At 35.6% G+C, this 24580-nt stretch overlaps 3 protein-coding genes across 3 annotated transcripts in view; 2 read left to right on the top strand and 1 right to left on the bottom strand.

Moving 5' to 3' along the window:
• LOC133843788 (platelet binding protein GspB-like) overlaps window positions 1-21251 on the bottom strand; it is a 97751-nt gene extending 76500 nt beyond the window's left edge. The window contains 3 exon segments of the mRNA XM_062277479.1: window positions 20159-20629; window positions 20632-20705; window positions 20707-21251. Of these exon segments, the coding sequence (XP_062133463.1) occupies window positions 20159-20629; window positions 20632-20705; window positions 20707-21236 (1075 nt within the window). The 5' untranslated portion in view covers window positions 21237-21251.
• Window positions 180-800, top strand: LOC133845469 (uncharacterized). Its single transcript, XM_062279936.1, has 3 exons — window positions 180-348; window positions 409-573; window positions 630-800. Exons 1-3 carry the CDS (start codon window positions 196-198, stop codon window positions 786-788), a joined length of 477 nt encoding a protein of 158 aa, XP_062135920.1. The 5' UTR covers window positions 180-195; the 3' UTR covers window positions 789-800.
• LOC133845468 (uncharacterized) lies at window positions 926-5676 on the top strand. The gene is made up of 5 exons (XM_062279934.1): window positions 926-1015; window positions 1075-1233; window positions 1329-1493; window positions 1561-1734; window positions 5610-5676. The coding sequence occupies exons 1-4, from the start codon at window positions 971-973 to the stop codon at window positions 1717-1719; spliced, it is 528 nt and encodes a 175-aa protein (XP_062135918.1). The 5' UTR covers window positions 926-970; the 3' UTR covers window positions 1720-1734; window positions 5610-5676.
• Window positions 21252-24580: the final 3329 nt, after the last annotated feature.

Here is a 24580-nt window from a genome sequence, read left to right as displayed (position 1 = left end):
TGTGTTTGAGCACCGTAAAATGTGATTGCGAAATGAAACTACAACATTTTGAGTCGAACATATAGTAGTTTAATATTGATATTACCAATAACATGTCGAAATTCGTATTGTTCTGTTGCTCATTTGGTTTTCTAGCGGTAAGCAAAGCTTTATTATGCAATCTATAAAGTTCTCAAACATTAATTCTAGTGCATTATGGGACACGTGACGTACACGAATCTAAAGTGTATCTTGAGGAATTCGACTATACTTGCCTTTCAGAATTGTTACATCAAGGCTGTCAATCGCACACACAAATACATCGCAATACACATCAATAACTACTCGAGAGATGTATTCAATGTGTCGGTAAGTAACTCAATAACTGCACATAATAATCGATAGAAGTTTTTCATAGTTGAGTTCCAGATGAACATCAAGGTGTTGCGTTTTAACCATGGCTATAAGCCATTCTTTTTTGACATAACCTTTGACGCCTGCAAGTATATGAAAACTCAAAACGATCCCATTGTTAATCTGTTCTTTAATTCATTCAAACATGCTTCCAATTTGAATCACACTTGTCCATTTAATGTAAGTAATGAGTTCACTTTTATTGCTTTACATAATGAAACTTATTTTCTTCAAAGCACGATATCATTGTGGACAAACTGTGGACGGGAAATCATGAAGTAGATTTCCTCAAATATCTTCCAGTGCCCAATGGCGATTACATGCTTCCATTCACCGTATATAGCAATAATTTGGAATTGCTTACGATACAAGTTTTTGTGCATTTAACCACTTAAATAAACACCGGGTACAGATTGAGTACTTTTTATTGTGATTAAATCGATTGTCATTTAATTTAAGCCGATCTCAATCTTAATACGCTTCAGTGCTGTAATAATTAAAACCGAATTCAAATGAATTGGTTTGTTTGTGACTTTTGCCGAAGAACATTTAGTATTATACACAATTTAACACCAGCATGTTGAGATCATCACTATTCTGTTGCTCAGTAGTTTTTCTAGCAGTAAGTAGAGTTTGAAAATATAATGCATAATAAAACGAAAATTCTAAATGATTCTTTAGTGCATCATGGCTCATGTGACCTTCACGAATCTAAAGTGCATCAGCAGCAATCTTTCCCTTGTAGAGTTTCAGCATTGTCGTATTAAAGCCGTTAATCGCACCCACAAATACATCACAATTCATCTTCAAAATCACATGAAAAATATAAATGCTGCCATGGTAAGTTTAGATATAATATTATTTATTATTATTATTATTTATTTCTTTAGACAAATTCTAAAATAATTCTTTGCTAACTTGTTCTTACATTACAGTTGAATATAAAAGTGCTGCGCTTTAATCATGGCTACAAACCCTTTTTCTTTAACCTAAACTTTGATCCCTGTCTGTATTTGAAGAACCCAAATAATCCTGTTATCCACCTGTTCTTAAAGGCCGTAAGACAATCCTCCAATCTGAACCACAGCTGTCCTTATGATGTATGTTAAACACTATGTTCTTATATGATATTCTATAACTAACATTACTTTCTTTCCCTATCTTTAGCATGATATCATTGTAGACAAATTGTGGACTGGAAATCACGAGACAGATTTCCTTAAATATCTTCCGGTACCGAATGGCGAATATGTGCTTATCTTTACCGCTTCTATTTCCAACTATGAACTGATATCTGTACACACATTTCTGCAAGTAACTGCTTAAAACTGGATACAACAAGTAAGAAAACTACCGTTGAGTGGACTCAACTTTAAGACACCCGTTACCCATTTTCATTAAAACAGTACGGTATAATGCTTCAAGTATACAAAATTAATATACTAAAAAATACTAAAGTATACCAAAGGCTAAGCTTGATATTATTAAATAATTTTGTTTATTTTAAAAGTATACACAACTATTATACTGGGAAATACTAAAATATACCAAAGGATATACTTGGTATTATTAAATAATTTGGTTTATTTTAAAAATATACCAAACTATTATACTGGGAAAATACCAAAATATAACAAAGGATATACTTGGTATTATTAAATAATTTTAATTATTTAAAAAATATATCGTACTAATATACCAAAATATACCAAAGTCTATATGCAAAATATGTCAGATTGTCTTCCAATGCAGCTACCCCATAAGTAGCGGCTATAAAAATCTCTCTTTAGTAAAAGTGATAGAGAAAAGTTATTCTATCTGTTAATTTAAATCCAATATGAAGATAATTGCAATATTAATACGCGAATGTTAATTATCCAAATATGTTATTCGAGCTTCAATTTGATGAACTCATTAATAGTTTGGCAAAGAAAAGAATATTTAGTATTAGCTGAAATTTAACATTAGCATGTTGAGAACGCATTTGTTTTGGTGTACAACGGGTTTTATAGCGGTGAGCAAAGAGTGATCAGAATATCATACAGAAAATATAGAATGTTTAGAGTTTAATTCTAGGGCATTATGGGTCACGTCATGTTCACGAATCTAAAGTGCGTTAGCTATAATAAAACCATTGTTGACTTTCAGAGCTGTGAAATCAAAGCCTTCAATCGAACCCACAAGTATATGAATATTCATGTGAAAAATATAAATATGAAGAATGTAACGAATGCCATAGTAAGTAATGTACTAAAATTATAAATTAAACATCTAATACCCGAGAGTGTTTTAAGGCCCTCATCATATTATATATTTAATTTGAATTATCTAAAATGAACATATGATATTTGGTATTTCATTATTACCAACTGACAACTATAATTCAAGTGACTTAGCCTCTCGTTTTTTTAGATAAAGCAACGGCACTCTTGGGTAGAGGGTTATGGGGATAACCATTGCATAATTAACCTTTTTTTGGAACAGGTCAATATGAAGTTGCTGCGATTTAATAATGGATATAAGCCATTCCTTTTTAACGTTACGTTCGATGTCTGCAAATTTTTAAAGAACCAAAATCATCCCATTGTCAATCTAATCTTCAAACCCATAAAATCATACACCAATTTGAACCATTCTTGCCCTTATAATGTATGTGAAAAAAACGAATTAATAATACTCAAATTCTATTAAATAATGCACTTTCTTTCTAATATATAGGATGATATCATTATGGACAAATTCTGGACGGGGAAATCATGAAGTTGAGTTCCTCAAATATCTTCCGATACCAAATGGTGATTACATTCTCGCCATCACTCTTTACATTACCAATACTGAACTGGTGTCTACCTATACTTATGTGCGGTTAACTTCATAAAAGAGCGAGAGAGAGAGAGAGGGATTATCATAATTACAAATATATTAATATATATATATATATGTGTAAATACCGTAAAATGAGTTAGATATTTGTGTTTTGTGTTGTTTTATAATTTAAATAAATTCAAGCATTTAGTTTTGAATAAAATTTAACAATACGATGTTGAAATCAATAAGGTTCTTAGCCTCATTGAGTTTTCTAGTGGTAAGTTTAAAGTATAGTTATTGATAATCTAACAAGTAAGAAAGTTACAGTCGAGTGTCCACGACTGGGAGATACCCGCTACCCATTTTTAATAAATATACCGAAAATACTACAAATATACCAAATGGTATATTGGATATATCGATATGGTACCACGTTCAAAATATACCACTGACATCACAATATACCACATTGTCGAATAAATCAACTCAGACCCCCAGTAAGAAGGCGTTTTTGGCCATACAAAGGTATTTCTTTAATACCTTTCACAATTTTTATCTGATCACAATCAAATTTTCAGGAATCACAACTACTATAGTTGTTATTGTATATATCGCAGCTCTAGCTTTAAATTTACGCTTGTTATTCGATTTTTTGATTTGCGGGGAGGAAGGGGGCGTGGCAAAAATTTGAAACAAACTTGATCTGCGTGCAAGCATAACAAATGCTGTCGAAGAAAAATTATAGCTCTATCCCTTATAGTCTCTGAGATCCAGTGTTTCATCCAGTGTATATACTTTATACCTATACCTTCTACCTGTTACATACATTTCCTGTCGGCACAAAGTTACGATATGATAACAATTGTTTAAGTTATTAAAGAAATAGTTTTGTATGAGGAAAATGCCTTGTATGTATGCGTATACGTACGAGTATATACATGTTCGCCTCTATATTTGGATCTGTATGCATAGAGGCACTGCGATAGCTCTATTGGTAGAGTCGGTGGTGCTCGAGTTCAAATCCCGATCGAGAATACATGCATATATTTTTTGTTAATATTTTGAGATTATTACCGCAATATTTTGCTTTTATTCAAAATGGGTAGCGGGTATCTCACAGTCGAGCACACTCGACTGTAGCTTTCTTACTTGTTTTTTAAATATACTAAACTAATATACTGGGAAAATACCGAAACATACCAAAGGATGTTGGTATTATCAAATGTAACTGCTTAAATCCGGATATAACAATTTATAAAGTTACAATCGAGTGTGCCAGACGATGAGATACCCGCTACTCATTTTCAATGAAGCCAAAAACAGTATTATTATTATTAAATATACCAAAATAATATACTGAAAAATACTAAAATATACCGAATATTATATTTGGTATATCAATATATTAAGAGCACAAACTACGCCAGATTGTCATCAAAAGTAGCTACCCTACGGGCAACGGGTGTAAAAATCTCACTTTTGTAAAAGTGATAGAGAAAAGTTATTCTATCTCTTAATTTAAATCCAATATGAAGATAATTGCAATATTAATACGCGAATGTTAATTATCCAAATATGTTATTCGAGCTTCAATTTGATGAACTCATTAATAGTTTGGCAAAGTAAAGAATATTTAGTATTAGCTGAAATTTAACATTAGCATGTTGAGAACGCAATTGTTTTGGTGCACGACGGGTTTTATAGCGGTGAGCAAAAAGTGATCAGAATATCCTACAGAAAATATAGAATGTTAATTCTAGGGCATCATGGGTCACGTCATGTTCACGAATCTAAAGTGCGTTAGCTATAATAAAACCATTGTTGACTTTCAGAGCTGTGAAATCAAAGCCTTTAATCGAACCCACAAGTATATGAATATTCATGTGAAAAATATAAATGGGAAGAATGTAACGAATGCCATAGTAAGTAATGTACTAAAATTATAAATTAAACATCTAATGCCCGAGAGTGCCATAAGGCTCTTATCATATATTTAATTTGAATTATCTAAAATGAACATATGATATTTGGTATTTCATTATTACCAACTGACAACTATAATCCAAGTGACTTAGCCTCTCGTTTTTTGGATAAAACAACGGCACTCTTGGGTAAAGGGTTAAGGGGATAACCATTGCATAATTAACCTTTTCTTTTTGAACAGGTCAATATGAAGTTGCTGCGATTTAATAATGGATATAAGCCATTCCTTTTTAACGTTACCTTCGATGCCTGCAAATATTTAAAGAACCAAAATAATCCCATTGTCAATCTAATCTTCATACCCATGAAATCATATACCAATTTGAACCATTCTTGCCCTTATAATGTATGTGAAAAAACGAATTAGTAATATTTTAATAATACTAAAATTCTATTTTATAATGCACTCCCTTTCTAATATATAGGATGATCTCATTATGGACAAATTCTGGACGGGAAATCATGAAGTTGAGTTCCTCAAATATGTTCCGATACCAAATGGTGATTACATTATCGCCTCTACTCTTTACATTTACAATACTGAACTGATGTCTACATATACTTATGTACGGTTAACTTCATAAGAGAGAGAGAGAAAGAGAGAGAGAGGGAGAGAGATCAATCTATAATAATCACAATTACAAATATATTAATATGTTTAAATACCGTAAAATGAGTTAAATATTTGTGTGTTTCCGTTGTTTTATATTTTAAATAAATTCAAGCATTTAGTTTTGAATAAAATTTAACAATACGATGTTGAAATCAATAAGGTTCTTAGCCTCATTGAGTTTTCTAGTGGTAAGTTGAAAGTCTAGTTATTGATAATCTAAAAATTGTCAAATATTCATTATAGTGCATCATGGGACACGTGACGTTCACGAACTTAAAATGTTTCACTAGGAATAGCACAATAGCTAAATTTCAGTATTGCCAAATCAAAGCCGTCAATCGCACCCACAAATATATTGCAGTTCGCATAAATAACTATACGAAAAATCTGTATAATTTTACTGTGAGTATGCTCTATAAAACCTTAAAATCTTAAAGCAGCTAAAGTTTGTTTGCAGTTGAATATTAAATCATTGCGATTTGACAATGGCTATAAACCATTCTTTTTTGACGTAACTTTTGATGCCTGCAAGTATTTAAAGGACCCAAAGCATGCCATCGTCAATATGTTTTTCAAATCATTAAGGACATCTTCCAATCTGAATCATAGTTGTCCTTATAATGTATGAGTTTAATATACTTATTTTATATTTATTTACGCTAAGTTCTTTGGTTTTCTTTAGCATGATATCATCGTGGACAAGTTGTGGACTGGAAATCTTGAGGATGACTTTCTCAAATATCTACCAATACCAATTGGCGAATATAATTTAATATTTACGTTATTTACTCACAGTTACGAACTGTTCTCAATTCAAGTTTTTATGCATTTAAGTAAATAAATATTCGTTTAAATCATTTAAATACCGGAAAATGTGACTTGCTTTGTTTTGATTAGAAAAGAACACAAAATGCAAATTTTAAACTGTGGTTTAATTTATGTAAAACTGAATACAAGTCTTTTGAGATCATTATTTTAAGCTATTTGTTGCGTTTGCTAATACTAAAATATACCGTAAACTGTGTTTTGTATATCGATATACTATTTCGTTCAAAATATACCATATTGTATACTAACTTTATTAATACTAAATATACCAAAGACTATCTTATATATATCGATATACTTCCCTAAATAACTTCTAATATTGTCTTCGCAACGAAATTTTTAGTAATCAAAAATAACGTAGATATTATTCTATGAACCAAAAAATATTAATAACGAGTAGTATAATTGTATTAGCACTATATGCAAAGCGCTTTCTCGACAGACGTACGTTAAGGTAATGCGTTATGATCATTTCATAAACCTTATTTTGTTGATACAACCTTTGACTTTTGCAAGTACCTAAGGAATCGAGGTAATTGTCAACATGATCTTTGACACTTTTAATGATTACAGCAATCAAAACATACCTGTTTCTATAATGTAAGTGATGTTATTTCGCTTCTACTTCATTTCAATCACAATAAGCTCTCTTTGATTCATGGCATGATATTATTCTCATTAAGTTTTAGACTGGAAATCATAATTATGACATTACCAAAAACCTGCCAATGCCTAATGGACATTATGCCGTATATATAAATAAATTTATATAATATAAAATTGAGTTGTTCTTTACTTGAGTGTACATAATTAAATATTTAGCACATGGCTTGGCCACATTCTTTCAAAGACGACAGCTTCAACATTTGCCGATGCTGTCTCATTAATTATAAATTAAGTATATGTATACATATTTATTTTTTGGTGTGTAGCTTCATTCGCGTTTCTGTCTGATGTTTTTCCCTAATGACCCAGAATGCGAAATTGTGTCTTACCTCCTAACCCAAAGGCATTTAAGCGTATCCCTTGAGCGTGCCAAGCAGTCAAAGCCAAAGCCAAAGCCAAGTCATCCAAGTCAAATGGCAACTGAAACGGAAGCTAATCGTTTGGGTAAATAGTTTACCCTGGACAACAGAGCTACCTACCTAAGCTTCGGTTGTCTGTTGAATTGCTTAACGAGCAGAGAGATGCTAGCAGTAGGAATTGGACTTTGTGGCTTTGTCGTTTAGCCTGTCGGATTATAAATGATATGACAGGTGCTGCGGCAAATGTTCAGCTTTAGCCTAGAGAACAGCATTGCAGCATTTGCTATTTGTATTTGCAAGGGTATAAAACTGAATTTGGGAATCCATCTAGCAATTGATAAATTCGAATGAATGTAATAGTATATCGATATACCAAATATGACCTTCGGTATTTTTAGGTATTTTTCAGTATATTAATTTTGTATATTTGAAAAATCCAATTATTAATTGACCAACCCAATTGATTATAATAGTATATCAATATACCAAATAAAGCATTAGGTATTTTTTAGTATAATAATTCGGTATATTTTAAGAATAATTGGACATACATCTATCAATTGATAAAATTGAATGAATGCAATAGTATATCGATATACCAAATATAACTTTTGGTATATTTTGATATTTTTGTTCAGCATATTAATTTGGTATATTTTAAGAATAATAACACATTGTTTTGCTTTTATTAAAACTGAATAGAGGGTATCTCATAGTCGAGCATACTCGTCTGGAGATCTCATACTTGTTTTACATAGATAAAGGGCACAAAACTGTATTTGAAAATCAACTATCAATTGATGAACTCGCATTTGAACATTAAGTATGAAAATTAGAGTTTGGAAGAGCTTATTAGATAGATTAATTTGAATGTTTCCCATTTGTATATAATCAGATTTGCAGCAACTGAAAAATGTGCCTTTGATAATTAAGTTTAACAATAGCAGTTTTGAGGAGCCGGTCACATATGTAGATTCATTCCAATACTTATTATTTTTATTTACACTGACTTAAAAGTAAAAACCCAATATTGGAAATCCAACTAATAAGTAATTAATTGACCTTTTATAAAGTCGGATTAGAAGGACTCAAAACTGTATTAGAAATTCAACAAATTAAGACAACAAATTGCAGCTCTGAAATGCTTTTTGCAAGGATTCATTTCATCATTAGCTGAGATTTGAAGGGCTAAGGGCTGTATTGAAAATACAAGCTATAAACTGGCTTTTTGATAATTAAGACAATCGATGGCAGCTTGTTGCAAGGATTGACATTAATACTTTGTCTTTGACCAGATTCTCAAAATCTTAAAGGGCACATATCCATTAGTTCTTTCGATAATTAAGACAATCAATTGCATTTTAAAAAAGCTTGTTGATGAATTTGCATTTACCAATTTACCTTTTATATTTGCACAGATTGGAAGAGCACAAATCAATATTAAAAATTCGACCATCAATTGATAAACTCGCCTTTAATAATTGAAGTACAAAGAATTGAAGCGCAGAAAAAAGCACTAGATAGAATCTCGGCTTTGATAATTTAAATTCTAATTTTTAAGAACTTGAAGGGCTTAAAAACCAGCTATAAACTGATAAAGCGTTCTCTAAGATAATTAAGACAATCGATTGCAGTTGTGAGTGGATTCAATGAGGCGGCAAGCGGCGAATGCAATGGCCATAAGGACATTCCAGCTGACATGTTGTAAGCATATTGCGGCATAGCCCTTTACTGCATACTACCAACTACCAACTGCCAACTGCCAGCGGCTCGTTAGACTCTTGGCCATGGCAAGCTCAGAAAAATACGAAAAAGTGCAAGCGGCAACTACAAAGAAGACGGCCAACGAGAGAAGACGACGACATCGTCAGAGTCGGAGTCAGAGACGGAGATGGAGAGGAAGACGTCGGCGTATCTGGTACACTGATAGCAGCGCAGTTCGGGGCGGCAAACCTCACAGAGGTTGCCTCCAGTGGCAGCGTCAGCGGCAGCGGCAGCGGCAGCGGTGTGTTGCATAGTGGGTTGAAATCGACACTGACACACGCACAGATGTGTCGCAACGCTTTGAAGTTGTCGTTTTCTGTTTTGGTTTTTTTATTTTTTTGTGAAGTTTGAGCTGCGCTTTTCGGTGCCGCCGCGTTTCGAATTGCAACAGAGAGAGATAGAGAGAGAGCGAGGCAAATGAGCAACGAAGCGTTGTCTCTGCTGCACCTTTCCCCCTTCCCTTCCTCTTCCCTTTCTGTTGTGGTGTGTGTGTTAATTGCATTAAAATGTTTGTAATTGCAATGCAACCTGCAAACTGCTGCAGTCTCTTATCATCCCCGTTCAAATCTGTGCACATTCAAACAAATACCATAGATGCCGATGCCATCGTCGGCTGCCCCAATGAAAGACGCCATTCGTGTCGCAACTATAATTGCCATAATAACATAATATCAGAGCAGTCGACAGGACAGTTGCATAGTCAAACCTTCTCCTCCTCCTGCCACAAGAAACCACAAGCCAGAACAAAGCGAAGGTGTCGTTTATTGTCGCCGCTCTACAGACGCCGATAAATGAGCTCAAGCTGAAAGTGGAGCTGGAGGTTACACTTGGGCAAATTTTATGGCCCCAACTATTACTTGAATTGTGGCGGAAGTAATAATGTCTTAAGTCTATCATAAACAACGGGGTGCATTAAAGCAAATTGAGAAATTAAGCTCAATAAAATTTACACTTAAACGTATAATTTTAATGATGCACTATGGATTACATTTATTTAATTGCTTAATTAAGGGCTTAAGAAAATTATTTTATATACGAGTGCTTTTCCATGTTAATAAGAATTGCCGAATGGAAAAAGGCAGAAAGTTCTTATAATTCAAAGGAATAATATTATACCTAGTACACTTTAATTTAACTTTATTATAGACGAAACTATCTTGATAAGTCTTCACGATCTAAGGAAAGTGCCAGCGGAATTGCTCTTAAAATTATACCAAAAGACATAGAAAAAGCGTTTACCTAGAGGAACTTCCTACTGTCTTGGTATACATTTTTTAAACAATAACCCTAAATTATGTAATGAACCAAACAAGTAAGAAAGCTACAGTCGAGCGTACTCGACTGTGAGATACCCGCTACCCAATTTGATTAAAGCCAATATATTTTGCGGTATTATTCTCAAAATATACCAAATATACTGCAAATATACTAAAAATATACCAAATGGTATATGTGGTATATCGATATAGTACCGCGTTCAAAATATACCATGGACGGCTCAATATACCAGATTGTGAGGCAAAGCAACTCAGATCCCTAGTAAGAAGGCGTTTTTGGCCATACAAAAGTATTTCTTTAATAACTTCGACAATTTTTATCTGATCGCAACCAAATTTTCAGGAATCATAACTACTATAGTTATTATTATATATATCAAAATTCACAACATTAGCTTTAAAATTACGCTTTTTATTCGATTTTTTTGATTTGCGGGGGCGGAAGTGGGCGTGGCAAAAATTTGAAACAAACTTGATCTGCGTGCAAACATAACAAATGCAGTCGAAAAAAAAATATAGCTCTATCTCTTATAGTCTCTGAGATCTAGGTGTTCATACGGACAGACGGACAGACACACAGACGGACAGACGGACAGACGGACAGACGGACATGGCTATATCGTCTCGGCTGTTGACGCTGATCAAGAATATATATACTTTATAGGGTCGGAGATGCCTCCTTCTACCTGTTACATACATTTCCTGTCGGCACAAAGTTATAATACCCTTCTACCCTATGGGTAGCGGGTATAAAAAGGTTTGTATATCAAAGATTTATGTATATGAATATTGTTTTAATGGGAATTAATAGAGTTCTGAATATTAGACCAATCATTTTTCCATAAAAACAAACCGTCTCCACCATTTAAAACAATTTAAAGCATTCTAATATTAATTTGAGCATATGATATCATAGAATTCGTTGTATTGTTTTTTTCGTACTGAGAAAAAATGTATTTATTATGCTCATTTTGAAATACGATAATCGATAATTCTACATATAATAACATATATATATATACATTTATAATGGAATGTGTTTCATTCTTTCAAATAGTTCGATACTATATGCATATATGTATATATATATTTTTGTGTATTTTTTGTTAGGATTTATAATAGAAAATAAAAAGTACGGATGCATTTCTTAATCCAACAGATTTATAATGATACTAGGAAAAACTAATTTAAGGAAAATAGTATAAAAGGTTTAAAGGGCTTTTATAATATTTTCACGAGTTTGCTAACTTTTTTACACCTAAACTTTTATTTAAATTTATTTGGCATATCGAGCTGTAAATAAAATTGTTTACAAACCCAACAATATTATTAACATTACATAACATATTCATAATCCTCTCATTGCTTGGAATCTTACTTTCACAAATTTGTTTACATTTTAATTGGGTCGGCAATTTCTGCAAGTGTACGAGACCTATTCCTATTCCCTGACATCGTATCTGCCCAATACGGTCAACGCGACGCGACGTTGAGAGATAAATGCGATGCGTCAGCGTCAGCGACAGCGACAGCATCTCAGGCAGCAAGAGGTGCCATTTTTCTCATGACCAACGAAGCAAGGAAGCAACTTGGCAGCAAAGCGAAAGAGAAGTGTGGAGTGGAGAGTGGAGAGAAGTGGAGAGAAAGGCTAGCTTCAAGCTTGGTAACCGATGACAGCAGCCGCAGCAGAGGATTGCTTGGCTGGTTGACTTTTCCGCATGTTTGGACTGTCTGGAGACTCGGTCGGACTGTCAGTCTGTCTGTCCGTCCGTCCGTCTCTCTGTCTGTCCGTCTGCTCGTTCATTTCATTTCATTTGGAGTCTGTTGCGTTTACTTCACGTTCACTAGTTATCTCTTGTCGTAGAGCTCTCTATTTGGTGTTGTTGTCTGGCCTTTTGCACACACACACAAAGAGAAAGAGAGACAACTCACCTCAGTTCAGCTGCGCCCCAGTTGCCTCGCCCCCTTTCCCGTCCCCTGCCTCGTCCCGCTCGCCCGTCTGCCTTGTTTGTCAAAGAGAAACAGTTAAATGCCAGTTTACCAGTTAAATCGGAATCAAAGCGAAAACAATGACACACTGGCAGCAGACCTCCCCTTCATTGTGGGGAGAGCGTGAGCTGAACCCGACCTGCTTGCCAAACAGCAAGTGAAGTAACAACAACAACAACAACAACAGCAACAACAACCACGCGCAGCAGCAGCAACAGCAACAACAATAAAAAAAATCGTCTAGACACAGACTAGACTCCATAAAAATAATTATTATCGGTTGCAATTTCTGTGCCTGTGCCTCGACCGCTGTCTCCTCTTCTACTCCCCGTTCCCTCTCTCTCTCTCTATACTCTGATTCAAGCATTCGGTTTGATTCGCTTCGGGTTTACCCACTGAGGGAATCGTTGAACGTCATCGCATCGCATCGCAACGTTTGGTTTCATCTGCTTCACATTACGATTGCACTTTTTATCGCTAAACTCTCTACTCTTTCACAGCTTGATTGACTCCCTAGAAAAGAGTTTGACGAGCGAGGTAGCTGAGCCATGAAATACCCTGCAATTAGCTCGATGAGTGCGATAAACACTTTGTCGCAGAGCAGCAATTAATGTTGTTTTTGTTTCTCATTGCAAGTCTGCAGACTGGAGCATTTTATTGCCCTAGAATTTAAAGCAGTCTGAGAAAGCGTTTTTTGTTTCTCTTTAATTGCAATACCCTATCAAGGGCAAGATAAATGAATGCAAACTTAGTTTATTACTTAATTGATGTTTAAATTCTAATAATATAATCCGCTTTCGGCCTAGCTTTGTTTTATTATTTGAAATAATCTTTGCTCCTTGGTTGGATACTTGCTGCAATTTGTTGCTCGTCAAAAATGTCTTTAGAAGCTTTCAAGACTTTTATTCATTCATTATCTATATCTCAGGTCTATATTTTCTTTCGAACCAATTTTATCACAAATCTTAGTTATTTTTCCAATTCAAAAAGTGCTGACACGCTTTCCCACATTATTTTAGAAGAAACTTAGCTATTTTGTATACCTCAAGTGAACAATTTTATTTTGTATAATCGTATTTGTTTACTTTCTTCTTTCTAAAGTCAATTTTACCCTCAAGGTTTTTAGTTTTCTCTCCATCGTTCTATTTCTGTAACTAAAGTTTAGATAGTGGTATAAATCTCTTTCCAGCAAGTTAATGCAAAAGTGGTTTGAAATTTAATAGTTGCTAATACTGTGTAAATTGAAAATATTTTAGATTTCCTAGGAATGACTCCAACCTTATTTCTAAGATAATTTTTAATATAGCTTTTTCTTTATTTTGGAATCTAATCTATTTAGATTTTATAAGTATTGTGTTGCACATCTTGTATAAATCTATGTTTTTCAATCGCTTTCGAATCAAATTAATGCCAATTTGTTTTACCACTTAAATTACCGGTAATTCTGCAAATATATTTTCTTTACTTTATTATTTTAGCATTAATTTTATTTTAAAGAGATTAAAAGTGATGTCTAATATAATGAAAAATTAGAACAAATAAACAGTAACCATAAACATTTAGTAAAAATTAACAATTTGGAATTTTTCTTTATATTAGATATCATTTTGAATCTTTTTAAAATAAAATTATTATCATAGTGGCTCACCAATTAATTAGTAATGCTGTTTAATTATCAAAAATGCATTAAATTGGCAACCAAGCTTTGCCCACATTATTTTAGAATAAACTTTTGCCTATGCATATCAAATTTCAAATGTCTCGAGCGAGTTAATTAAAGGGCAAAGGTTTTTATGATAGCAATAGACTAGAGCTTCACAGCTAATGGCTGAGCTGAGTGTGGCAATCAGTTGTAGCCAGTGGCATTCATTAGGGAAACCCACTGAAAAGCCCACGGGGAAACACCCAAAGCTAAAGCTGTGCACACAAATGGCAAGTGTGGGATTTTTGAGTGCTTGCTTTTATTTTTAAACACAATTTGAAAACGTAATTACATTTATTGCGATACAAAAGCACTAAATAGGAGACGAAGTGAGGTGCTTGGCCGATCGCAAAAAGAGCGAGAGTGGACAGGCGGATGAATATGTTTGATATGCTGTCGACACGCATCGTTGGGCATGTAACGTTGAGCGGGCAACTTTGACAGCGACAATGTCGCAACAACAACAACAACAAGAACAACAAGGAAATATGCGACACTCAGCGAGTGGCACCAGGCACAAGGTAATTGCCACAATTTGCTCGCTCGTTGCGTGAATGAACGACAAAGCAAGTGAGAGAGAGGGAGAGAGAGGTAAAGGACACGAAAGGACTTCCGTTAATGGTTGACTAGGGTTGCAGTTGCAACGCGGCAGTTGCAAGAATCATTATACCCGCTACCCATAGGGTAGAAGGGTATTATAACTTTGTGCCGGCAGGAAATGTATGTAACAGGTAGAAGGAGGCATCTCCGACCCTATAAAGTATATATATTCTTGATCAGCGTCAACAGCCGAGACGATCTAGCCATGTCCGTCTGTCCGTCTGTGTGTCTGTCCGTCTGTCCGTCTGTGTGTCCGTCCGTCTGTCCGTATGAACACCTAGATCTCAGAGACTATAAGAGATAGAGCTATAATTTTTTTTCGACAGTATTTGCTATGTTTGCACGCAGATCAAGTTTGTTTCAAATTTTTGCCACGCCCACTTCCGCCCCCGCAAACCAAAAAAATCGAAAAACAAGCGTAAATTTAAAGCTAGAGCTGTGAATTTTGGTATATAGTATAATTACTATAGTAGTTATGATTCCTGAAAATTTGGTTGCGATCAGATAAAAATTGTGGAAGTTATTAAAGAAATACTTTTGTATGGGCAAAAACGCCCACTTACTAGGGCTCTTAGTTGCTTTGGCCGACAATCTGGTACATTGTGCCGTCTATGGTATATTTTGAATGGTGTGCTGTATCGGTATACCAAACATACCATTTGGTATATTTTTAGTATTTTTTAGTATTTTCGGTATATTTTGAAAATAATACCACAATATTTTGCCCTTATTAAAAATGGGTAGCGGGTATCTCACAGTCGAGCACACTCGACTGTAACTTTCTTACTTGTTTTTTTGTTGTAGCTCTTTTTTATTTAGTGTTTTTTTTTATATGCCCATTTGAGCCGCCTTCTGTCATATTTGAGGTGCGCATAAAGGCACTCAACGCCGCCATAAATCAACTGCCAACTGCCGACTGCTGACTGCCGGACTGCCGGACTGACTGCAGTCTGAGGTCTGATCTAAGGCTGTCAAGCGGCTGAACCACTGAACCACCGAAGCAAACGAACTCGTCATTGAACAGACGACAAAACATACGTCGATGTGCGCTGTTTCACCTGAGCTTGTGCAACGAACACAGCGCACTCTTTGCCACTATAACGATTCACCCTTCACCTGGGTCTTGTCTTAACTCTTATGTCTAGACGACAGACGTTGTCTGCCTTGGCAGCCGCCGCAACAGCCCAAAAGCAACAGGAAACAACACGACAAGCCAACGACGACAACACGACAAGCAGACAACTGTGACAGCTCAGCTCGTTGCAAAGCAGCAGCAACAGCGAGACAACTGCAACAAGGGGCAACAACAACAACAACAATGTCTTCTACCTGTGTCCAGCGTGTTCAAATGAGCCAACAATTCTCAGCTGTCAATAATGTCTGTCGTTGTTCAGACTTTTCATCCTGCTCCCCTCCTCCCCTCCTCCCCGCCATGTGTTGCCTTCAATTTACAGCTCCTACGCTAGCTTCTTCAAGTTTCTTAACTCTTTGCCTTGTCTGGCTGTCTCTTGTTCTTCCTCTTCTTCTACTTCTGCTGCTTCTTCTTGCTCTTAGTGGCAGCCTGCACCTTCGGTTGCTGCTTTAAGATATCAACAACTTTTCCAGGTACTACGCCGAGTCCTCAATTATTCCTGTTATTTATACTCTAACTTGTCTATTTTTAGATATATTCTAGCATTGATTTTATTATGTCTTCATATTATTCTTTTTCTTCTTTTTAAATTTTGCTTAAAAAGATTTGTAGGTATTTCATAATATTCCTTTGATTATGTCTTCATATTACTCTTCTTCTTTTTAAATATCTCAAACACAGTTTTAGATACATCGCAATACTTTTTGTATTATGACTTCAACTTATACTTCTTCTTTTTCCATACATATTTGCAGATATATCCTAATACTCCTCTTCATATTATTCAAATTTATGTTTTTAAATATTGCATAAATATGTTTAGGTATATTCTAGTATTTCTTGTATTATGTCTTCATACTCTTATTTTTTTTAAATGCATATTCCCTAAATATTTTAAGGACTATCCTAATATACCTTTTATTGTCTTCATATTCTTCTTCATCATTTTGTATGTCTTCATATTATTTCTAGGAAGATTCTTTACGTATAAGTATCCAACTCTAAAATAAACCGGTATTATTTTATTTTTCATTTCCGTTTATATTGTTCCATTATTTTTCATTATTTGTCGATTTTCCTCATATCTTATACAAATTGTTCTTCTACTTCTACTTCTACTTCTACTTCTACTTCTACTTCTACTTCTACTTCTACTTCTACTTCTACTTCTACTTCTACTGCTACTTCAACTTCTTCTTCTACTACTTCTACTTCTTATACTTATACTTTATACTATTCTATTCTATTCATTTCTATTCTCTCTTCAACTCTTCTAACTCTTCCGCTTAAATCTGATTCCTTTGTCCTCCCCCAACTTTTTAAGACTCTTCTTCTATCACTCAATTTTCATCTTCCATCTCCGCTCAGCTGTCATTAAGCTGTTTCCAAAATTTCATTAGAAAAATACTAGAATGCAAGCAACTCCCTCCCAGTTAAGCTCTTAAAGCTCCCTAATCCTTTGGAAATTGAGTTGCCAAATGGCAATTTTGTTGTCCATTGCGAGGCCAGAGATTTTGCGTCCTTGCAATGTCCCAATTGCACATGATAGGGTCTTAAAAAGTCGCCAAGCTCCCTCCACACACACTCACACACTAGAGAAGGGAGGAGGAGATGTTGGGAGAGCAGGGCAAGCATTTGGCGTCCCGCTTAATTATTCAAAACCATGTCATGTCTCTGTATAATTTTATGCATTGGCCAATGCGAGCGCCAGCGACGACGGCAATCATGATGATGTTGTTGCTGTTGTTGTTGCTGTTGCTGATGATGTTTATGGCGATGATGATGACGACGCCTACACAGCCAGACGGGGACAGACTGGGCAGACAGACGTGTTTGGAGGGGACACAGAAAGAGTGAGGGAGAGAGGGAGGAGACAGAGTACTGAGTACAGAGCAGACATTGCAGAGACATATCTGAAAAAGCTACAACTGCACACACACATGAGCTGAAGAGTGGGCAAATCGGCAGCGTCAGCGTCAGCAGGAGCCACATGTGGCAATCACGAAACGTAGTGCCGTTACACACACACACACACGCACACATGTGGCACTTTGTGGCAGAGTGAGAGCGTGGCATACCAGACAGTCTGACGCTGTTGGAGCCCACGTAGAGCGCAGCCACTCAGTGAGTCGTCGCTCAGACAGAGACTACTTGTTGTTGTAGTAGTAGTTGTTGTTGCTCTCAGTGTTGTTGTTGTTGTTGGCCAGGTCTCGGTCTGTCTGGACGAGAGCAACAACGTTGCAGACGTCGACAACAACAACGACAACGACACAGTCTGTGGCAGACCGAGACTATCGAAAACTCGAAATTTATTCGTTGGAAAAAGTTGATTTCATTTTTTTTGCTTTGTTTTTATTTTGTTTTGGCCGTCTGTTGTCTTTCGTTTTTTTTCTCTGTTTTTATTTTAATTTCTTGTCGTTGCCGTCGCCGTTTTTCTTGTTGTTGTTATTGTTGTTGTTATTCTTTCGCTGTATATTTATGCAGTCGAAAAATGAGTTGCAAAAATGCCCACGAAAATTATGTTAACCAGCCGGCAGCTGTGTTCAAAATCCCACATTCTACATCTTCATAGCTGTGCTCTCCCCCTTTCTCCCTTGTCTCCTTCACCTCCTTCTTGCTTCACGAGGTGTTGGAGCACAAGCTACGAAATGATATTTGGCCAAGCGATTTGATATGATAACAAGTTGGATGAGTTTGTTTTGTTATGCGTTTGTTTTGTCAGGAAATGGATTGTGAATGGCTGAAATAATTTCAGATTTCAACGATGCTTAAAGAATTACAGAGACGCTATACAAAAATAAATAATCCAAACAAATTTCAATCAATTTCAATATAAAGTATTATATTCGATTTGAATACATCGAAATAAATTTAAAAAAAGGAGCTGTACACCTTTTATTTTAATTGAGATTATAAAGTATTTTGTTCAATTTTTAAGAAATGGATCGCATCACACATTTTTCTTAATAGTTAGATCCATTAAAATTATAAAGTTTTTTATTTAATTTGAATATATCGAAATATGTTATAAACAAAATTGCATCACACCTTTTCTCAATAATTTTCGATCTATTCAAATTGAATAAAACGCTTTATAAATTCATTTTATTTATCGAAATAAAATTGTCTGGATCAGTATGAAAAAGTAATAAGTAATGGGTGATTAAAAAGATATCACTCGCAATGATTATTATTATGAAGATTTGCTGACGTTAAATCCAAACAGGTATTTCATCACACCTAATTTGCGAATAATAATAATCTTTATTCCGGGAACATATTTGAATATCAATAAGACATGTTTGCTTCTGTACTTTGACCCCTGCGAATTCTATAAATATTTATGCAAATATTTGACCAGTTACGTAAAGCGGTTAGTGCGAATTTTGCTTCATAGACTAAACAACTCAAGTTAAGTGCAAAACTTAAATTGAACGTAGAACATTATGACAACTGAATTTTGCAATCACTGTTTAGACAGCATAATAATATTTATAGTTTTGACTAAGAAATTATTAGATAAACGAATAATAATAGAAAAGTTGGATTATCAACAAAATGTCTTAAGATCTTTTTACAGCATATGATAAGAGAATTTATAGTTTCAACTGAAAGAAATCTTAGTTAAAATAGAATAGAATTTTTTTTTAATAATTCAATAAACCAAGGTCATAATAAGACCATAGAAAAGTTAGATTTTCATCAGAATGTCTTAAGATCTTTTTACGGCATATGATAGAAGAATTTATAGCTTAAACTGAAAAAAACGTAGTTAAATTAAAACAGAATTGGATTTCTTTAATAATTAGATAACCCAAGATCATAATAAGACCATAGAAAAGTTGGATATTAAACAGGTCTCAAAATCTTTCTACAGCATATGATAAAAGAATTTATCGTTTGAGAAGAAAGAAATCTTAGGTACACTAAAAGATTGAATACAATAGAATTTCTTTAATATAATTTAGACTAATGAAAATCATAATTATAAGATCTTGCTAGTCTTATATATGGATGGTATAATATAAAGTATTACCTACTCACCGTATTTCTGCCAAAAGCTGCGTCTTGGCGTCAGAACAAGTTTGTTCTCTGAGTTTGTATCCGATATGAAATTGCTATCGAATTGCGAATTTTCCTCGTATATCTCTGTATAGAGTATGAATTCAATTCGCGCTGTTGTTGTTTGTGTTGTGCTTGCGGATGTCGCTGATTGTAGTGCTTGTTGTTGTTGGTGTTGCTGTTGCTGATGTGGTTGATGTTGCTGCGGTGTCAAAGGTGAGGCGATGGACGCTGTGCGGACAGTATCACGATTAAAAATTCGATGTGCAGCATGCAGTTGAGTGTTGTGGTTGAGTGTAGTTGTAGTTGTAGTTGCAGTTGTTGTTATTGTTGCCCCTTGCACATGAGGCAATGCGGTTGATGTTGATGTTGCTGTTGATGCTTGCAACAATGTTGCACGTTGATTAATTTGATATGGCAGAAACATGGACGCGGCGGGCGATGCAAATGCCGTTGGCTGCGACGGCGGCAACGTTGGCGACGGCGACGGTGGCGGTGGCGGGGCAACGTCAGTCGAGTGAGACGCGGCGCGACGACGACTGCGACCATGCAACAGGGGCAACGATGGCGACGCAGTAGAAACTCGGTGATGGCGACGGCGACGCACGAATCTCGCGACGGCAGTTGGCTTTAAGTGGCGATCCGCACTCGATGTTGGTAATTTATTAAGCAAATTTGTGGCTGCTGGCAGCGAGTGATGTTTAGACGACACTTTGTTGCGATTTATAATTAAATTTAACTTATTATTTGCACTATTTACACGGTGAGAAACACTTGCTGAATTCTTTTTCTTCGCATCACTATTATTACGATTATTATTTACACGAAACACGACATCGACGCCGTCGATGTTTCCAGTTAACTTTCGATATATCGGCAATGTATCGATATTGCTGCCGTTGCATGTCCGACAGTATTTGCTTTGGTATGCAGTATTATTTTCGCTGCTCCTCTCTTGCTTTTCTTGTTGTTGTTGTGGATCCTTGGTTGGCGCCCAAAAGTATGCAATGCTCTGTTGCTGGCTATTGTTATTGCTGTTGTTGTTGTTGTTGTTGTGCATGGGCACCGCGAGGGCTTGTGCCGACGACCACAATAGATTGAGTGTTGCCAGAAGAAGCGTTAGATTGAACGCGACCAATGTGTATGTGTTTGTACAGCGGGCCCCCGCGGCGCCTTTGGCTGTATGCGTGGGGGCCACAGCGTCAACTGTATGCGAATGGATAGTTCACTGCACTTGACGACCACAGGGCAGCAACAGCCCTCGTATGCATTAAGGCGGCTATCAAGTTGAGCTTACCCTCGTTGACGGCTGAAATCACGGAGAACGAAATAAATGTTTAATATACTTGCAAAATGTGAAAAGCAACGCGCGATCTTTATTAGCTAACTGCAGTGAAAACTATCGATTCTTAAAGTAGGCCTACTTGCAATTATCGATAATTACTCAATTTGGCATGCTAAGGATTATGCTAATTAGATAAATAAAACCATGTGGACACACTGAAAGCAAAGCTGGCACGCCATTTTTATTGTGTACACATTTAATTGGCAATTGTAAGAGTGCATGTAAATTGTGATTATATTTTGTGTTAAAAAGTTGAGATGTTCATTTGTGAGTGAAATTGTGATTGTATTTTGTGTTTAAGAAGCTGAGACGTTTATTTACATATGTGAAAAGTAATGTACTAATACATTTTTAAAAACAATATGAGTAAGTACAATTTGTAAATTTTCCGTGTCTTAAAATTCAGCCTTAGATTCAAAGCTAGTAAATTGAACTGACCGAGTTTTCCGTATAAACCATGCTAAATATTTAAGACGAAATTATTGAACTATATTTTGTCACGATCGATTTCATTTTTGCACTTCCAATTGGTAATACTAGGAGCGCTTTGTCTTTATTATTAGAACGTCCAATAGAGCGTCCAATACTTGTTACCAGATCTACCAGTGTTACCAGATCGACTGAATATCAAAAACATACTATTAGCTCAGTTTTGTGACGTCACAATTGCTATAAGTCAAAGCTTGATATCCATTTCTACTTTTAATTCAATTAATTAATTAAGAAGCTGCCAACAATTTCTTTCAGTGCGTTTGCTGTGTGGTCGCCCACTTTTTGAGTTGTTTTCTTGCGGCTGCCTCTGCTTTTGTTTTGTGTTGTTGTCGTTGTCGTTGTCGTCTGTCCATGTAACACTGTTTCAGTCGCAACATAATTTCTAGTCACCCCAACCCCACCCCTTAATGGGGCAGGTGGGGAGGGGTCGGGAAGGGATAGAAGCTGACGCGGGCATAAATAACGAAAACATGTGAGTGCGAGTGTGTGTGTGTGTGTGTGTGTGTGTTTGTGTGTGTGTCGGCACTCTTTGCCAATTGCAGAAAGACAAAACAAACAAACGGAATGAACTAAATGAACTAGCGAACGAGCGAGCAAAGGAATGAACCGCAGGGGACAAAGCACAGAAGACAACACGGTGCGTATGTGTAATATGTTGCACAAATTTATGTTGCACTTCTTTGGACTTCATTTTTATTATCATCAACGTTGTCGTCGTCTTCTTTGTCGTTGCAGACGTTTCTGCTGCTTACGAAACCAATTTTCTAAATATAATGCACAACAGCAACTCACACACACACACGCACACACACATACAGAGAAGGCACCCCTTTGGCTTGTTGTAGTTGCAGTTGCAATTTCTGTTGTTGTTGTTGTTGTTGTTGTTGTTATATGACGAAAGATTACAAGCGACGACGAAGCAAAAATAGGCTAAAATTAAAGTAGCTAAATTAATGGCATAGTTGCAGTCAACCTCTTCTCCCCCCTCCTAAGTTCCCTTCATCTCTTCACGCTGCCAGACAAAGGTGGAATGACTTTTGCATATATATGCCTCCGCTTATGATGCACGTTGCAAGATATAGACAACAACAGAGAGAGAGAGAGAGAGAAAGACAATCGTTGCTCCATTGAGTAACTTTCTGTTCTGCTGTTTTCTGTGCACTAATTGTCTGTTTTGGACTCCAACGGTTGACAGACAGCAGGCTGCACAAACGACACATCGACAGCTTCGTTTAATATGTGGCATGATAAACCAAATCACAATGTTGCACCCCAAAAGAGAGGGCGAGAGAGAGACAGAGATGGCGACATGCAACAGACAATTTTAATAAAACGTTACGTTGATCGGCACTAAAGTGCATCATCTTCCAGACAGACTCTTTGTTGCCCCTTGCCACATCATCGTGCTGCAGCTTTTAAGTTTGTTTTTGTTTTCCTTTTGAAATTCCTGCTGCAGTCATGCTAAACCATATCATCATCATCATCATGATCATTTGGCAAATGTTATTGTCTCCTGTTGTGCCCTGCCACACGCCTCTGCCCCATGTCCCATGCACCATGCCCCATGCTTCATGCTGCAGACAGACAGCGATCTTTGCATCGCCCAGCGGCTACTGTTTCATTGTTGATCTGTTTGTGTTGTTTGGGTTTCTCCACCTCGTTGCTGTTGTTGTTGTTGTTATTGCAATTTATTTGATTGCCTCTTCATTTATACTCTGGTCTGCTCTTTATGTTTGGGTTTCTTTCTTTTTTTATCACGTCACGGACTCCTTCTGCTTGGGGATCAACGTTAAGTCGCAATTTATGTTGATCATAAAAACGCACTCAGACCCATAATTAATAAAAGTACCAAACAAAAAAGCCAAGAACAATATAAACCACAGCCATAAAGTGCTGACAACTGCTTTGAAACCAAAAACTCTGTCTACCTTGTGACTCATTTTGCAGTTCAGATTGTGCTGTGAGGAGCAGAAGATATAAAAAACAGGTAATACTCCTATTATAGGAAGCCTAATTTCAACAAAACCAATCGACTATGTTTACTCAGAGAGAGTCAATATGATGTTTTCAAATAATCAATAATAATCAAATATAGATTTAGGAGTAGGATTGATTGTTTATTGATTTTTTAATACCCTTTAATATTCCTTCAAAGGATTTGTGGATACATAGTGTAAAATACATCATAAATAATCATTAAACGACTTGTGAGTTTGTAAGTTTAAGTTGCTTAACATAAATATCCACTTCAAAAGCTTCATTTATCTACTCCGAAAGAAATTCTAAAGGCACATTCCTTAAAAAAAATTATATTATTTTTCTTGTGTATTAACAGATAAGTTTTCTTTTTCTTTCTATTTGAATAATGTAGGGTAACAACTTATATAATTTGTAATAAGTAATAAATAAATTAATTGTATTCCCTAAATACTAAAAGTGGTTTAAAAAATCAGTACTAAAGGTCAAGGAAAACAGTAATAAAAGTGATCCAAGAAAACGGTGTTGGAAAAGCTAAGTACTTAAAGTGTTCTAAAAACGAGGTATTATAAAAAGAAAGTGTTCTAAAA

The sequence above is a fragment of the Drosophila sulfurigaster genome, chromosome 3 (assembly GCF_023558435.1).
Source record: "Drosophila sulfurigaster albostrigata strain 15112-1811.04 chromosome 3, ASM2355843v2, whole genome shotgun sequence".
Taxonomy (NCBI): Eukaryota; Metazoa; Arthropoda; class Insecta; order Diptera; family Drosophilidae; genus Drosophila; species Drosophila sulfurigaster.
This window is presented reverse-complemented; position numbering and strand designations above follow the sequence as displayed.